Here is a 16538-nt window from a genome sequence, read left to right as displayed (position 1 = left end):
TGGGCTAAATCCGGATGGTTTATATGGGTCTATATGAACCTATAGGGGTCTCTATGGGTCTATACGAACCTATAGGGGTCTATACTGGGCAGACTGGTGACACTGGGAGGGATTTATGCAATCCCCCCTTCAAGCAGGATTTGGGTTAAATCTGGGTGGTTTATATGGGTCTATATGAACCTATAGGGGTCTCTGTGGGTTTATAGGGGTCTATATGGGTCTATACGAACCTATAGGGGTCTGTAGGGGTTTATAGGGGTCTATACTGGGCAGACTGGTGGCACTGGGAGGGATTTATGCCCCCCTTCAAGCAGGATTTGGGTTAAATCTGGGTGGTTTATATGGGTCTATATGAACCTATAGGGGTCTGTAGGGGTTTATAGGGGTCTATATGGGCCTATATGAACCTATAGGGGTCTGTAGGGGTTTATAGGGGTCTATACTGGGCAGACTGGTGGCACTGGGAGGGATTTATGCCCCCCTTCAAGCAGGATTTGGGTTAAATCTGGGTGGTTTATATGGGCCTATCTGAACCTATAGGGGTCTGTAGGGGTTTATAGGGGTCTATATGGGTTTGTAGGGGTCTGTATGAACCTATAGGGGTCTATACAGGTTTATACGGGTCTATATGGCTCTATGCGTATCTATGTGGGTCCATACAAACCTATAGGGATCTATACAGATCTGTGTGGATCTATAGGGGTCGGTGCAGATCTGGGGGGGTCTATACAGACCTATATGCCCTGTCTATATGGTCTCGGCCCTATATTCTAGGCTCCGTACTGGGCCGGGGGGGGACATAATTTCCGCTGCTAAAAAGGCCATTTTATGTTAAAAAAAAAAAAAAATCCCCTTTTTAGCTGAAATAAACCCTCGGACGTGGCTTTTCTTTTTTTGGAGGGCGGGGGAGAAACGTCCCGCTCGGCTTCGTTCTGGGGAGAAAAAGCCTCTTTTCGGAGCGGGGGGGGGAAGTTACGAAACGAAATGATGAAATTTTACGGCAACGGCTTGGGATGAGAAGAGGGGGAAAGGGCAGAAAGGACTGGGCAGACTGGTGACACTGGGAGAGGGGTTTATGGCCCTCCCCACTTCGAGCAGGATTTGGGTTCAATCCGGGTGGTTTTAGGGATATCATTGGAGCTGGTTCCTCCCCGCTTTCACTGCGGACGCTGAAAACACCAATTCCTCTTATTTTCACTTAAAAGGGGGGGGGGGGGGAAGTCTGCACGCAAAAAAAAGGGGGGGTTGGGGTTTTTTCAGCACTTTCACCTCGAAGCAGCGACGTGAAGCCCCTTTTTTATTAAAAAACCCGCCCCAATTTGGGGGTTTCTTCCCCGGGGGGCACTTTTTTGAGGTGGAAAACCCCCGGTTCCCGGCGCCCTGGCGAAAAATGCCCCAAAATGGGACAAACCTCCCCAAAACCGGAAGATTAAACCCCCCCGCCTCGCTTTGCGCTGGAGCTCTATTTTGGGGCCAAACGCGCCCCAATTGGTGGGGTTTGGGGATTAAAAGAAAAAAAAGCACTTTTTGGAGCCCCGTTTTTAGAAACACCCGCGGATTCTTAACCCGAAAAGTTGAAAAGCCGCCCCCTAAATCCGCCTTTTTCCGCTTAAAATGGGAAGGGGGTGTGGGGGGGTGGGAGTTTAAGGTCCCGCCGCCCTCGCGGGGGACCCGCAGTCCTCATTCAGGTCCGCCCCGCCGCTCCGCCCCCACGGCGCCAAGTCCTCACTCCGGTCCGCACATGGGGGATGCGTGGAGGGTGGGGGGGAGAGAGAGGAGGAGCAGCCAATGGGACGCCTCGGCGGGAGCTGGGAGGGGGGGGAAGCAGCCAATCAGAGCGCGCCGGCGGCTCATAAAGGGCGGGGCGCGGGAAGTTGGCGGGAAGAGCGCGGCGGGATGGCGCGGGCGAAGCAGGTGGCGGCGGCGGCGCGGGGGGGGCGCGGTAAAAAGAGACCCCGAAACGCTCCTTCTCCGGCCCCGAAACCCCCTAAAAAGCGCCCGCCTCCCCCCAGGGCCCCATCTCTGTGGAAAAAGCTTCGTTTTTCCCGGAAAAAAAACCCGCCCCTGCTCCCCGAGGCTTTTTTCCTCGGGCTGGTGCGGGGTCTGTCCCCGCTGCGGGGGGGTTTGGGGGTGCAGGGGGCGGCGGTGGCGGCGCTGCGGGAGGGCTGCCAGGCCCATCTGCTGGGGCTGCTGGAGGAGTGGGGGCTCTGCGCCCTCCACGCCAAGCGAGCCGCCGTCCGAACCGCCGACGTCAGCCTCGTCAGGTGCCTGCGGCTGAGAAGAGGATGATTTTTCTTTCTCCCCCCCTCAACCCCCCCCTCAATCCCCAACCCCGGGGAGTCGGCTCCGGGCCCACCCAACTGCCTAAAAAAAGCCAATCTTCTTTTGTTGCTTATGCTTTATTATTTATTTTTTGTGCGTGTGGACTTTGAAATTAACCCTCTACGGAGCTTTTTCGGAGGAAAACGGAGCCTCGGAAGCTCGTCGGAGCAGGACGCTGCGAAGAAACGCTTTGGTTTCCACGAAACTCTTGCTTTTCCCGGGCGGCGTGACCTTGCCATGAACCGAGTGGGGGGGGGGGGGAAAGGACTAATTACAAACCCAGCCGGGCTGTAATTTGGGTTTAGGAGCCGTCTAGGATGTTGTGGCTTCGTCAAGGGCCTTATTTAAAGCTGCCGCTGCTGCTGCTGCCCACCTGGGGCCCTGAAGATGGAAGCAGCCGCCTTTCCCGGTGGTTTCTCCTCTTCCTCGGGCTGAAGTCACGATTCTCTGCGAGGAGGCGAGTCTGGCGGCGGCGGAGGAGGAGCTTTTGGGGCTGTAAGAGGCAGAGACCTGCCCGGTCCTGCCTGCGCCGCCTGATAACAGCCCGTTATTACGGGGTTTAACCATAAAAACCGCTTCCTGCTGCCTCAAGGTGCCGCTTTTGTTTATTTTTTCCCTTTTTCTGGTCACTCGTAGGTGGTGAAACGGGGGATAAAACCCCATCCGTGGCCTCTCTCCCCGCTCACGTTCCGGCAGCGATTGCAAAACCACAGGGAGGTCCCAGCCTGAAGCGATCCCGGGAGGCGCGAGGAGTGGTTTCATCCCATTTCCCCTAATTTCTCCGCCTGCAAAACCTTCCTACGAGGCATCCCCCAGCAGCAGCGAAGCCCCTTTTCTTCCTCAAATTGAGTTCTCTTTTTGTTTTTATTTATTTTTTTTTTTTAGAGGGGTTTTCTCTGTTTTTCTGGGTCTTTTTTTCCATCGGCAAACAGCCGGGGAAACAAAAAACCCTCTCCCTTCTCCTCTTGAAGGTATTTTCTCACAAGGAAATGGGGGGGGAACCCCAACAAAAAGCATTAAATTGGAAAAAAAAAAATAGCCCTTGAATATAGCCCCTCTCCCCAGCGTGCAAAATCCTGCTCCGCTCTGGGTTCCTGTGCAATTTCCTTTTCTTTCTTTAATTTTGCCCCCCTCTTTGAAAAAGAATAATAATTAAACCTCTGAAAAATGTGCATTCGGGGTGGGGTTTGCTTCGGGGCAGGGTTTTGGGGTGGCAGCAGGAAGCGAGATATTCCCTTGTCTTTTTTTTTTTTTTTTTTTTTCTCCTTTTAAGGCTTATTTTCCCCAGAAAATGCCCAGCAGAGCTATAAAAAAAATTGGTATTTTAAGGTTTTGGGGTTTTTTTTGCCAACCCAGGGAGGAGCGAGGGGGGGGTGTACGAAACGCGATTAGTTTTGTTAAATATAGTGTTTAGAGGAAAAGCAAAAGGGGGTTGGGAGGGGGTTTGGGGCTGTTTAATGAATGGGGGGTGCATTGGGGTGGTGGAGGAGGTGGGAGGGTGGGTTTTGGGGGGCTCAGGGGCAGAGGGTGAGCAGAGCCGGCCCCTCGCCCAGCCACAGCAGCGGCCGGAGCCGTTCGCCGGCGAAAGCCGCCGGGGGGAAGGCGAAGATTTCAGCGCGGCTGTCGGCGTCGCGGAAAGCCACCCGCCCCCCGGCGTAATCCAGAGCCACCTCGATGCACCGGGGCACGCGGCCGTGGGGCAGGGAGGTGGGGCTGGGCCAGGTGAGAGCCCGCAGCTGCCCCAGCCACTGCCCCACGGCCCAGACCCCCCGCTCGGGGCTGAGACCAAAACAACCCTTGCGGGAGACGAATTCCCGAGCCACCCCCAGCGCCCAGTCGGGACCGGGACGAACCTCCACGGCCCAACGGTGCCTCCCCCCGCAGAAGCCCTGAAGCCCCAAAACGCAACGGAGGGACTCGAAACGCTCCGTGCCCGAGGGAAGAGGAGCCGGGGGGGATTCCCGACGTCCTGCCGTCCGGCCGTCTGCCGAGACCAGGATCTGGGGGTGAGCTGTGGCCGGGTCCAGGGTCACGGTTGCTGGAAGTGGGGAGGGGGAAAGGGGTGTTAGCTCCAAATCTTGGGAAAGAGCATCATTCCTGGGTGTAGCACCAGCCCCAGGTGTTGTGAAAGAGCATCAGCTTGAAATATTGCACCTGAGCATCGGCCCCGGGTGTTTCCCTGGAGCTTCAGCTCCAAATACCACCCTTGAGCACCCACCGTGAGTGTTTCAGAGGAGCATCACCTTCAAATATTGCACCCGAGCATTGGTTCCAGGTGTTTCCCTGGAGCTTCAGCTCCAAATGCTGCCCTTGAGCACCCACCCTGGGTGTTTCAGAGAAGCTTCAGCTCCAAATACCACCCTTGAGCACCCACCCTAGGTGTTGCCCCAGAGCTTCAGCTCCAAATATTGCACCCAACCATCAGTCCCAGGGTCTGGTCCTGAGCATCAGCCCTGGACTTGGCATCTGGATGTCACACTGGAGCATCGGCTCCAAATATTGCACCAGAGCATTCACCCTGAGCGTTTCAGAGGAGCATCACCTTCAAATATTGCACCAGAACATCAGTCCTGGGGGTTGCACCTGAGCACCAGCTCCAGATTTCACAGCCAAACCCCACCTTGTGATGCTGAACCCCAAGACTGGCCCTGGAGCCCCACTCACCTCTCCGGTATCCCCCCAAGTCTTCCTCCAGCGAGAGCCCCACCACGGCTGGAAAGAGAAGGTGACCCTGGAAATTCGGACCCCTGGATCCAGCCCTGGGGCTGCCCCGCATCCCTCCCCCCCCGCCCCATTCCGCATCCCACGGAGAAGTGGGAGCCCTTTGTGGGGGCCGTTGCCTTCCTCCCCACCTAATTAATGTTCTAATTTGAGTGCCAATTAACAGCCAGCAGCTCTCTGCAGCTTCCCACCCCCTAATGCTGCTATAAAGAGAATAAATCCCTGTTTGGATTTTTTTTTTTTTTTTTTATATTGTTTTAAAAATTTTATTTAGATTAAGGGGCATTTGTGATGCTTGGACCTTCCAGCCAAACTCTGCCAGCCCTGGGGGGGGTGGGGGTGGGTATCTCCTCCACATTCCCCTCCTCCATGCTCCTGTTTCTCCCTGTTAAATCCCCCTTTTTTTCCCCGTTCCCCCCCCCCCCCCGCAAATACCTGTAAACTGTGTCACAGCCTCGGCGAACACGTTGGTTTTCAAGGCAAAGTCCTCAAGCTCCGCTTCCAGCTCCCGCATCGGTGGCAGCGACAGCTGCACCTTCCACTCCGTGCACCTCGGTGGGTAGAGAGGGAAATGGGGGTGTTTAATGCCAAGAAACCCCCAAATTTCCCTTCCCTGCCCTGGGAAACCACCGGGGAAGCTTTATTTCCCCCCAGGAAAAAAGATCCAGCTCCTGCAAGGTGTGACAGGAGGTCACCGAACTTGGGATCAACCTTCCCCCGGCTTAAAAGCAAAAATCTCAGGGGGGAAAGGCTGGAGGATGAGAGGGAAAACCCCCCAAAACAGAGGATTTTGGCCCAAAAAAGGTGTTTCTGGTGCTGCTTTTTGGCCCCAGTACCTGCTGAGGGTGATTTGAGCATCCTGGAGAGGAAGGGAGAGAGAGATGCTCAGGGCTGTTTGCCTGGGAATAAAAGCCGAAAAAAAAGGGGGGGGGGAGAATCAGGGGGATTTTTGGGGGGGGGGGGGAAGGGTTTGACTCACCCGCAGCAGGTCACCATCCGGTTGCCGGCGCTTGGCCTGGAGCTCGGTGCGGCGTTGCCGGAGCCGAGCCAGTTCGGCGGCGTCCCGGCGGCGTTGCTCCTCCAGCCCTCGGCGCAGACGCCCCAAACGCAGCAAAAAACTCGATTCCTGCTCGTTGAGAACCCGCCGGAGCCCCTCCAGCACCCCCAGCACCTTCTGCTTCTCGGCATCCACTCGAGCCTGGGGGACGGAGCGAGAGGAGGAGGAGGATGGAGGATGGGGAGGGGGGGGATGAAGCAACCCCGCGGGAACCCCAGACACCCACCAGCATCTCCCGCCTCGTCTCCTCCGCCGCTGCCGCCAGCCCCACGCATCGCTCATCCTCCTCTTGCAGGGCTTTTAGGGAAGCTGCCAATCGCTCCTGAAACCAGGGGAAAAAAGGGGATTTGGCTCCTGGAAAAAGGGGGGGCTGGGACCCCTAAAGTGCCCTGGTACGACCAGCGCTGGCAGCCCCCTCCTCTTCCTCCTCTCCTGCTGTGCTGAAGCAGATACAGGCATGTATATCCACATTATAATTAGTTTTATAGCTGTGCTCTATGTACAGCCTGTGTTACCTACATAGATATATAAATATATATATTAATATATAAGTATATATGGCCACTACGGCTCTCCCTGCCAGGCTGAGATACTCTATCACTCCAAGACCTCCCCTAAAAAGCCCCCACCAGCCACTTAAACACCCCAACGCCCCCCCTTTTTTACCCCCCCTCCTTGCACCCCCAGCCAGTTCCGGGCCCCCTTTGGGTACCCCCATGTCTCCTCCGCTGCCGGAAGCGCAGCAGGAACCCTCCCTTCCGCAGGTGCAGGAGCTTTTAAATCCCCGCTATTTCCACTTTCAGTTCCCAAACTTTCACTCTCCCACCCCGTTTCCTGCTGGGGCCTCGGCAAATTGCAGCTTCTCAGCTCAATTTTGACTTTTGGGATGCTCGCGGTGCTTTTTTATTTATTTTTTTTTTTTCCCCACTGGAAAGACAGGGGAAAAACTTTGCCCCATCGGAAAATGTATATTTTGGGGAGCTGAGTTTTGCCCCAACTGAAAATGCATATTTTTGGGGCTGAGTTTTAAGGGAAATGGGGGGGGGGGGGTGGGGGGTTGGCAGGGAGAGGGTGTTGGAGCCGGGGTTTCGCTCACCCTGTACTCCCCAGCGGCCTCTTCCACAGGCACGGTGGGGTGTGGGTGCTGCTCGGCACAGGCGGCGCAGAGGAGGGTCCCATCCCGGCCACAAAAAAAGTTGAGGGGTCTCCGGTGCCGCCGGCAAATCTCCTCCTCCGCCGCCGGTGTGGCCAACTCCCGGACGGCGGCCACCAGGTTGGCCAGTTGCCGGTTGGGACGGAAGCCATCGCGGGAGAAAGGCAAGCGGCACTGGGGGCAGGAACCAGCCCCGGAGGCATCCACGGAGCAACCGTCGAGGCAACGGCGGCAAAAATTGTGGCCACAGCTCAGGAGGATGACGGGATCGCGGAAGAAATCCAAGCAGACGGCGCAGGTGGCCTCCTCCTGCAGGTTTTCCACGGCGTTGCCCGCCGCCATGGCCGAGGCCACGGGGGTTGGTTTGTTTTTTTTCCGAGCGTTCAGAGAAACGCCCCCAAGAAGGGGCCGGGTTTTCCTGGAAGTGGCGACGGAGGGGGGCAGGAGGCCAGCGTTGGCATCCGGAACCTCGGCGGGGGAAGGAAGGCAGAGCTTATCCCACCTCCCCACCACCCCAGCCATAAAACAACCCCCCCCCCCACCGAGGATGAGGCCGGAAAGGATTTACCGACAGCGGGGAGCGATTTCTTTGGAAAAGGGGATTTATTCACAAGGTGTTTTTTTTTTTTTTCACGCCACCCGAGGAAATCCAACGGCGGCCGGAGGGTGGCTGGAGAAAGCAGGGATTAACTCAGGAATGCGAGGAACGAGCCCGGTCCCTGTGGAGCTCACGGGGAATATTAAGCCCTGTCGCCAGCAATAAGCTCAGTGAAGTGTTTAAAGCGAAATAAAACCCCGCCGCTAAAGCTCAGCACCCAAACCAAGTGGGAAAAATAAGCAGCAGAGGGGAAAAAAAAAAAAAGTAAGAACTAGGAGGATCTGTGGCTGGACGTGGTGTTAGAGCAGCTTTAAGCTGAGGCTGCCAAACTCCCAGCCCAGAAGGGAATAGTGTTAATGCAGCTGTATAATAAATTAATTAGGGAACCAAACCCAACGTTTGAGCTGGAAGTTTCACTGCCATAGAATACAGCCCACGTTAAAAAAAAAAAAAAAAAAATTAGAAAAAAAAAAAAAAAGACTAATCAGGAATTATTCTATTTATGAATAAGGCTGATAAAAGGGTAAAATAAGTCGGATATTCCCAAACAGAGCTGGAAAAACCGCAGGTGGCTGAGTCCCAAATTTATCAGCTTTGGCTTTTCCCCAGGAAAACCACAGCCCCTTCCTCCAGATTCGCCCCTTTGGGAGGGGGGAGTCCACCTTGGCCGCGGCGGAGGGGATCGGAAAGCTCTGTTCTCATTGGTTGATCTGCCGCAACCAATAGGAAGCCTCTTCGCGCCCGGTGGCCAATAGGAGGCGGCGCTTCTGATCCCCTTTCCCATGCTTCGCGCCCGCGTTGGGGCCTCGAAGGTGCGATGGGGCAAAGCGCGGTGCGACGAGAGGGGACAAAACAGGAGGAACCAACCCAAAATAAATCCGAAAGTTGAAATTTTTGGGGCGGGTCCCTGGGCAGAAAAAAAGAACCAAAAAACCAAATAAGCTCTTTTTTTCTCCTTTTTTTTTTATATATATTTTTTTTTCCCAAGAAATGCATGGAACAGGGTTTTAATTACCAGCAGACGAGCTTCATGCTTAATTAATTCTTTGTTCTTTTAGGTGCTTATTAGCCATTTCTAAGAGGGATCTCAGGCTGCGAGAGACTTTGGTGGCAGAAAGAGAAACCAAAGCTGTGCCAGATAAAAATACTTTTCCACAAATTACCTTTTTCTAAAAAAAAAAAAAAAAAAAATCTGCCATTTAGATAAACACATGTAAAAGCAAGCCAGGGTTTATACCTTATTTAGATTGTATTTTTTGCTTACACGCGTTTCCCAGAGCTGCAGCGCCTTGGGGCAAGCCTGTGTCACCCCCGCTTGACTTTTTGGGGCAATTTTTAGCATTTTAGGAGTTGTTTTCTTTTTTATCTTAAGGTGGTTTCTCTAGGCTGCGGGGACACGAAGAACCATGGCGGGGTGTATGTGTGTGTGATCCCAGCACTGGCACTACCCTTGGGGCAAGGGGTATTTTTGAGGAGAAAAAAGCCTGTTTTGGAGGCGGCAGGAGGGAGAGGGGAGGGGGGCCGGCACATTGAGAGAGAAAATGGCCCTGAAATGGGGAAGAAAACCCTGCAATCAGAGGGAGCAGGAGGCGTCCCAGGCATCGTGGCCCCGTCTGTGGGTGGGAGATTGGAGTCTCCTCCCTCCTCGGCTGATAAAAGCTGGCGGAGGAAGAGACAGGACCGAGCTTTTGCTGAGCCTGTGCCAGAGAAAAGGGGGGAAAAAACCCAAAAGGAGGAAAAAATACCCAAGATAGGAGAAAAAAAAAAACAAGCGGAGAAGAAGCTGGTGGAGGAAAAACAGCCGGAGGAAACCCAAAACAGCGCCAGTGCCACCAAGGAAAACCCCAAAAGGTTCGAAAAAGGGGAAAATCCCAGCGCTTTCGTGTGGGTTACATCACCCTGCTGCCTTTTTTTGGGGGAAAAAGGGGATTCTGAGCACTCCCCTCATCCCATCAACAAGAAAAGCAAAGGGGATTTCTCTTTGCTTTGCCCTCAGGATCTTTATTTCGGATTTAAAGGTGTTTTGCAGTGGTTGGTTGTTATTTTTTGCTTCCCGTCTACCTGTAATGATCCAGCTGGGGAAATTTGGGTGAGAAACGGCACAGCCCCTGCTTATATCTTAATGTAAGGGTGATTTTTTTCCACTGTTTCCCCACTATTACTCCCACACCTGCTGCTTTAATTCCCCTCTCTGCACTTTTGCCGGGAAAAGCAGCAACCTGTTTACTTTTGAGCATCACAGCGTGGTTTATTCAACATTTTTGGGGCTTTATTACTAATTTCCAGTGTCTTTTACCATTGGCAACCGCTTTATTGCGCTCAAAGACCCATGCCGGGTTTTGGAGATCAGATTCGAGGCCCTTCGACACCGGCCCTTATCTCCCACACACACATTTTCCCCGGGGCCAGTGGCGAATTTCTCTGCCTCTTGCAGGGTTTCTCTGGACAGCATAGAGTTGGACTCGGCTTGTCTCAATTTTAAGGATTTTTCTCACTCAAATAAACCTTGTCGGATCCGAATGGCGGAGGGAGGGATGGGTTTAAGACACATTCGTCCCCAAGCCGCCACGAGGAATGGAAATTTTGGGGTATAATCATTTCTACAAGGTCCCTCCCAATGTGCTACTCATGTTCCCTTCATAGTCATCAGGGAATTAACACATTTAATCCATTTCCGTAGGTCTTGCCATAATGCACCAAGCTTCTTTGCAACCACTGGATAAAAAAAAAAAAAAAGGCATTTTCTTTCACATATTTTGATTAAATGTTGTGGTTCAACCCATTTTTTGACATAAAAACGGGTGAAAAGCTGAGATGTGCCCGTTTGTAGGATAGTAATTTGATTTTATTCTTTCTTTCCCCTTTCTGTGCCTCAAGCCGGGAGGGGAGGACGACAGGGCGCGATGACTTTCCTCCTCAAACCGCGGCCGCGCACGTGGGATCTCGCCCTGGACTATCACACGGCAAAACAGTTTGAAGGTACCCAAGGGTGGGGGGAGAGGAGCAAAGCACCGATTCCTGGTGCTTTCTGGACTGCCTCAAGTGAGGTGCCCATTGGGGTTGGAGACTCTCCAGCTCCACCTTCTATTTCCCTGCATCCTCCATCTTCAACCTCCATCTTTTCTCTCTTCCATCTCCAACCTCACCTGGAGATCCTCCATCCCAACCCCCATCTCTTGACTCCTCCATCTCCAATCTCCATTTTGTGGCTGCTCCATCTCCAGCCTCGCCTGGAGATCCTCCATCTCCAACCCCCATCTCCTGGCTCCTCTGTATCCAACCCCCATCTCTTGGCTCCTCCATCTCCAGCCTCACCACTCCTCTCCTTTTCCCCTTGAGGAGTCAACAGTGAAGGGGATTTTGGGGATGTGCATCCTCTTACACTTCAGTTTTGTGGCTGATTCCTTCTCTCTTTCTCTCTCCAGTGGACGTGACCCTGGATCCGGCCACGGCGGGTCCCGAGGTGATCCTCTCTGATGACCTCAAAGAGGCCACCTGGGGTAGACCTGGCCGTCGGTGGCCTGAGGGTCCAGGCCAGTTTGACACAGATCCGTGCATGTTGGGCAGCGAGGGCTTCACCTCGGGCCGGCACTACTGGGAGGTGGAGGCCACTGGGCGCTTCTGGGCTGTTGGGGTGGCCCGTGAGTCGGTTCAGAGGAAAGGCCACATCCTCTTCAAGCCCAACACCGAGATCTGGGGACTGCAGAAGTACGATGAGCTCTGCGTGGCCCTCACGGCTCCTTCCAACACCTTCGTCCCACTCCTCAGTGGGGAGATCGGGGTCTACCTGGACTACGAGGTGGGACAGGTCTCCTTCTATGCTGTGGGCACCCGCCAACGCATCTTCACCTTCCCCGTGGCCTCCTTCAGCGGAGAGAAGGTCTTCCCCTACTTCTGCGTCCTCCTCTCCACCATCAAATTGTCCTCCAAGGGGTGATGTGTCCCCCCCCAAAGCTTCCCAATGGTTGGAAACCCTCCTTGATGTTCCTCAACTCTTCTTCTCTTTGATGTTCCTCAACTCTTCTCCTTGATCTTCCTCAACTCTTTTCCAGGTCTTGGAGTCATTTCCACCTCATGGTCCTACCTCCACCTTAGATGTCTCTATTTTGGGTTATATCCAGGGGGTTTTGGGTCCGAGCTCAGGACGGCTCATCTCATCTGAAAGCTGCTGTCGTTAAATCCATCCAAGCCTCATTAACTGAGCCGGTTTTGAGCTGAAAACTTGGGTTTTCCTCCCAAACTCAGCCCCCTCTGAAGGTTTCCTTTACTGACCTCGATGCCGGGCTTCCACCTCAAATTAAAAAGCTTAATTTTTGCAGGTTTTTTGTTAATACTTTATGACTGATTTTGTCATCACGAGGACGTGCTCGGTCTCACTTTCCCCTCCCCATTTTCTCCTGCTGTTCCCCGTGCTCCAGATCTGAGTAATTAAGGTGCGATTGATTATAAATGTGTTCAGACCATAATAAATATTTTTTTTTAATTATTTTTTTTTGCAATAAGAAGGAGGTGTTGTATTTGACCCATCACCTGGTGCCCCAGCCCCACAAAGACCCCCAGGACCCCCTAGGGCTGCCCCACATGGGACCCCAACACCTGCTCTGGCCCCCCAACAGCCCTTTGGTCCCCTGGGACCCCCCTCAAGAACCCCTCAGGACTGACTCATATGAGACACCAAAGGCTGTTCCAGCCCCCCAACACATTCTTGGTCCCCTGGGACCCCCAGGAGCCCCCTAGGGCTGCTCCACATGGGAAGTCAAAGGCTGCTCTGGTCCCCACAGTCACTTTGGTCCCCTGGAACCTCCAGGACTCCCCCAGGAATGATCCATAGGGGAGCCCAAAGGCTGTCCCAGCCCCTCAATATCTCCTTGTTCCCTTGGGACCCCCAAGAACCGCCCCCAGGACTGACCCATATGAGACACCAAAGGCTGCCCTGACCCCCCAGCACCTCCTTGGTCCACCAAAACCCCCAGCATCCCCACCCCAAGGCTGCCACAGACCCCCTATAGACCTAAGCTTCACCCCCCCAGACATCTTCCTCATCTCTGTGGCTCTCCTCATGCTCTGGCATTTAATTTCAAATAACTAAATACTGGGTGTGAGTAATCACCAGAAATTCCTCATCACTCGTATGGCAAAGTTTGGTTGGAAAACACAAATACATTGAAACTTTGGTTTTTATTCAGCAATTTTTGGTGATTGGCTTATTTTTGCCCTGAGTTTGCTTTTTCTGTAGATTTTTTGTTTTGGGTTTTTTTTGAGGTTTTCTTTGGTTTGGGGGACAAAACCGGGTGTTTGGGCCAGAGGAGCTCTTCCCGCAGCCTGTTAGGAGCCGATGCAAAGGTTTTGAGCCCGTCTTGTCCTGTTTTGTCCAGGGAAAAGGAGAAAAAAAATCACACATTTGGCTTCATTTTTGGGCATCCATATGCCAATATTGCTGCCGAATTATTTCTATTTTGGCAGGATTGGTCCTAAGAAACCTGAAGCTTTGCAAGAAAATAAACATATTTTTAAAAAATCTAACAAACAGTGTTTTCCCCCCACTAAGAACACCGCTTCCACCTCTCAACTCAAAGGGAAAAATGAAAACTATGGACATTGTCTTTCCCAAACATTGTCCCATTGCTACCGCTGGATCTGCCTCAGAAATGCATGTTTTTGGGGCTGAGGAAACACGTTCCAATGAAAAACTCAGACTCACGGCTGAGAGAAACATGATTTTTTCACCCATTTCCACGGTTGCTCCTCGTTTCCCTGCGAAAGGCCGATCCAATGCTCCGAGGTGCCTTGATATCTCCTCACGAAGCTCTGAACAAGAGGAGTGAGAACAAGAGGAGATTGAACCTTTCAATCCTCTACCAAAAAGTGTCGTCTTTAAGGCAGAACTTGATTATTGCATAGAAACAGTGGGGGTTTTGTGATAGTTGTGAGAAATTTGAAGAGATCCATGATGACCTACCCTCAAGAAAACCATTTTCCCCATCTTCTCACTCCAGATCTCCAAGGAAAATCTTGGAAGAGCCAAGAACCAACCCAAAAGTTGGAAAATATATTGGTGGATTTTCTTTTTCCCCCCACACTAAGCACCTCCTTGAGTCTCCTTACCAAGTCCTCCAGGCTGTCAAGCATGGCCAAGGAAACCCCAAGCACCGAGCAGTTGGCCTGGCCAGCTGTCCAGTTCCCTTCAACCTCCAAAAAATAGTAGCATTTTCCTCTGTAGCTGATCCTGTCGAAGGGACACTGAAAACAGGGCAGGGACCGCGGGTGAAAAGCCTGTGCTGTCACCAAGAGAGCAATGGGATGGTCATCCTCCACCCCCCGGCCTCCGAAAATCCTCCATCTGCCTCGAGGTTGGGAGGAAAATGAAAATTGAGATGCCGAGAGAAATCTTGGGTGGGTTGGATGGAGGAAACCAGCTTAAATCACAGCCCAGTTTGTGGCATTGGACAAGAAATGGGGGTGCTCTACCTTCAGAGAAGAAAAAGAGGGTGGTGACCTTCAAAGATACAAGCTTTAAGAGGGTTTCTAGAATATTCCTGTCCCTAGATGTGCCTTTTGCTGTTGCTCTCAGTCATTGACACAAAAATAGAGCTGGAAAAGGAGAGAAATAGAAGTTCTCTTGTTCCTGAAGAGCTCTTGGCTTGGTAGGACTCATCCCAACATCTCTTGCTTGGACCAGCACAGGAGAAATGGCCCCTTCTTCTCTGAAAAAGCCACCTTTGGGACAACTCAGGTGACCGTACATGTGAAATGGTGTTTTCTGTTGTTTTTTTAAGGGTTTCTTATCCTTCAGCTCCTACACAGAGGAGATGGGTTTGGTCTTGCCTAGAAAGGCATCTCCACTTGTTGAAATGTCCCTCCCCTGGAGAGGACATCCTCTTGGGGTGGACCTGGCCCCTGTGTGACCACCCAAAGTATCTCAGAGGTGGACCTGGTGTGTACCGTCCAGTATGTGACTTCTCTTTTTTTTGTGGGGAAATTAGAATATTAAATTTCACATAAAGTCTTGTAAGGGATTTAAAGTAAATTTCAGTTTAGGCTGAACTGGCCCATGATGGTCACAAATGCTCTTCCCCCACCTCTCACTCCCAGGAGAGGAGGAGAGAGAAAGAGATTTACAAGTTGAGCAGGAACTAAACTACTTTAATGGAATATTAAAAATAAGATAAAAATGAAAATAATGAAATAAATACAATCTATACAAAACCATATCAAGCTTCCAGGATGATGTCACCGGCATGGAATTGGAGAAGTCCCAGATTGGACTCAACGACGGGTGGGAACTGGATTCCAGCTCTGGGGTCAGAAAGACACGGATCGGGATCAAAGGTAGACGAACAGACAGGGTCCTCCTCGGACGTCAGCCACTGGAGAAAGAGCTGACCCTCTGGAGAGTCAGCCACTGGAGAAAGAGCTGATCCCTTGGCTTTTATCTTGAGCGTGGATGGGATGGAACACCCCCTTGGTCAGTTTGGGGTCCCCCTTCCTGTCTCCCCCCATCCCTGGCCAAGGCTGAGCCGAGAAGTAAAATTACTGAATAAGAAGTTGGTTCTGTTTTACCTCAAACTGGGACAGGGGCTCACCGTGGTCACCCTCCCCACGTCTGGGGATGACCCCAGAGACCCCCCCGGAGCTGGGTATGAACCATCCCGGTACCTATCCCTGTGGGAGCTATGGGTACAGCCTTCCCCTGAACCCTCCTGCACCCCTTATTTTGGGCATGGGCTCCCCATTTGTAAGGTGAGGACACTGGGGACTGCAGGGGACACGTCCTCCTCAGGGATGTGATGTCCCCAAGGTGACAGGGCACAGCTGGGGTGTCCCGACACTTGAAGCTCCCCCAAACCCTTCTTGTCCCCTCATCCCTGGCTCCCCACAAGCTCCTGGCTGTTGTGGGGCTGCAGAGACACTGCTGGGCTCATCAGCCATCTCCAAAAATCACAACAAAGCTCTCAGCTTTACATGATCCCCCCAAAACAAACCTTATTATCCTTCATTTTCAGTTCTTTTCCTCCTTTTTTTTGGTTCCTGGGACCGATGGGCTGCCGAGTCTTCCTCCCAAATAGAAATGTCCTGAAACACCAATAAAAACCCCCAAGAGATGGACAGAGCAGAACTGGTGATTCATGGTGGATGATTCATGATGGCCCGGTTGGGACTTCGCTCCTTCCTTTGCAACAGTGGCCGTACACAGGAAAATCAGCCCTTTTTGGGGAAAAACCCCCGCTTATTTATGGGTGTAAAACCTCGCTGATGTCTCTGCCCCAGCACAGGCTGCCGGGAGAGGCGCAGCCCTGGGAAAAGCCACCTCCACAACCTCCCATGCAGGAATGGAGAGGATGATGGGTTCCCTTTGGTGCTTTGCCCTTGGTGGTGTCTTTTATGACTCTGGACTTGTTGACGTGGATCATCCCTGGATGAAGAACCTGAGCTCATGACCTGGGAGGTGGAGCTTAAAACCGCACCTTGGAAATGGGCAAAGGTTGGAGATGTTGGGTGCAGCTCCTACACCTTGGGTGAGTGAATTTCCTTTCTGCGAGGAATTTAGAATATTTAATATCACTTAAAATCTTGTAAGGGATTTAGGGTAAATCCTGGGGAGGGCAGTGGGGCAGAGCAGGGGCTGCACTGGGAGCCACGTGTGGATCCCGTCCATCCCTTGACCCAAGGGTTCCTTCCGATGTCAG

General features: G+C 52.6%; 1 protein-coding gene across 1 annotated transcript; it reads right to left on the bottom strand.

The window, feature by feature from the left end:
- Positions 1-2950: 2950 nt before the first annotated feature.
- LOC141476155 (E3 ubiquitin-protein ligase TRIM11-like) lies at positions 2951-7595 on the bottom strand. The gene is given in 8 exon segments (XM_074164759.1): positions 2951-4360; positions 4987-5034; positions 5479-5605; positions 5608-5656; positions 5880-5902; positions 6023-6241; positions 6327-6422; positions 7197-7595. Coding segments are annotated over 8 exon segments (1485 nt in total). The 3' UTR covers positions 2951-3836.
- Positions 7596-16538: the final 8943 nt, after the last annotated feature.

Source organism: Numenius arquata, chromosome 28, assembly GCF_964106895.1.
Source record: "Numenius arquata chromosome 28, bNumArq3.hap1.1, whole genome shotgun sequence".
NCBI classification, from domain to species: domain Eukaryota; kingdom Metazoa; phylum Chordata; class Aves; order Charadriiformes; family Scolopacidae; genus Numenius; species Numenius arquata.
Note: the sequence above shows the minus strand (reverse complement) of the source record. Positions and strands in the feature narration are given on the sequence as shown.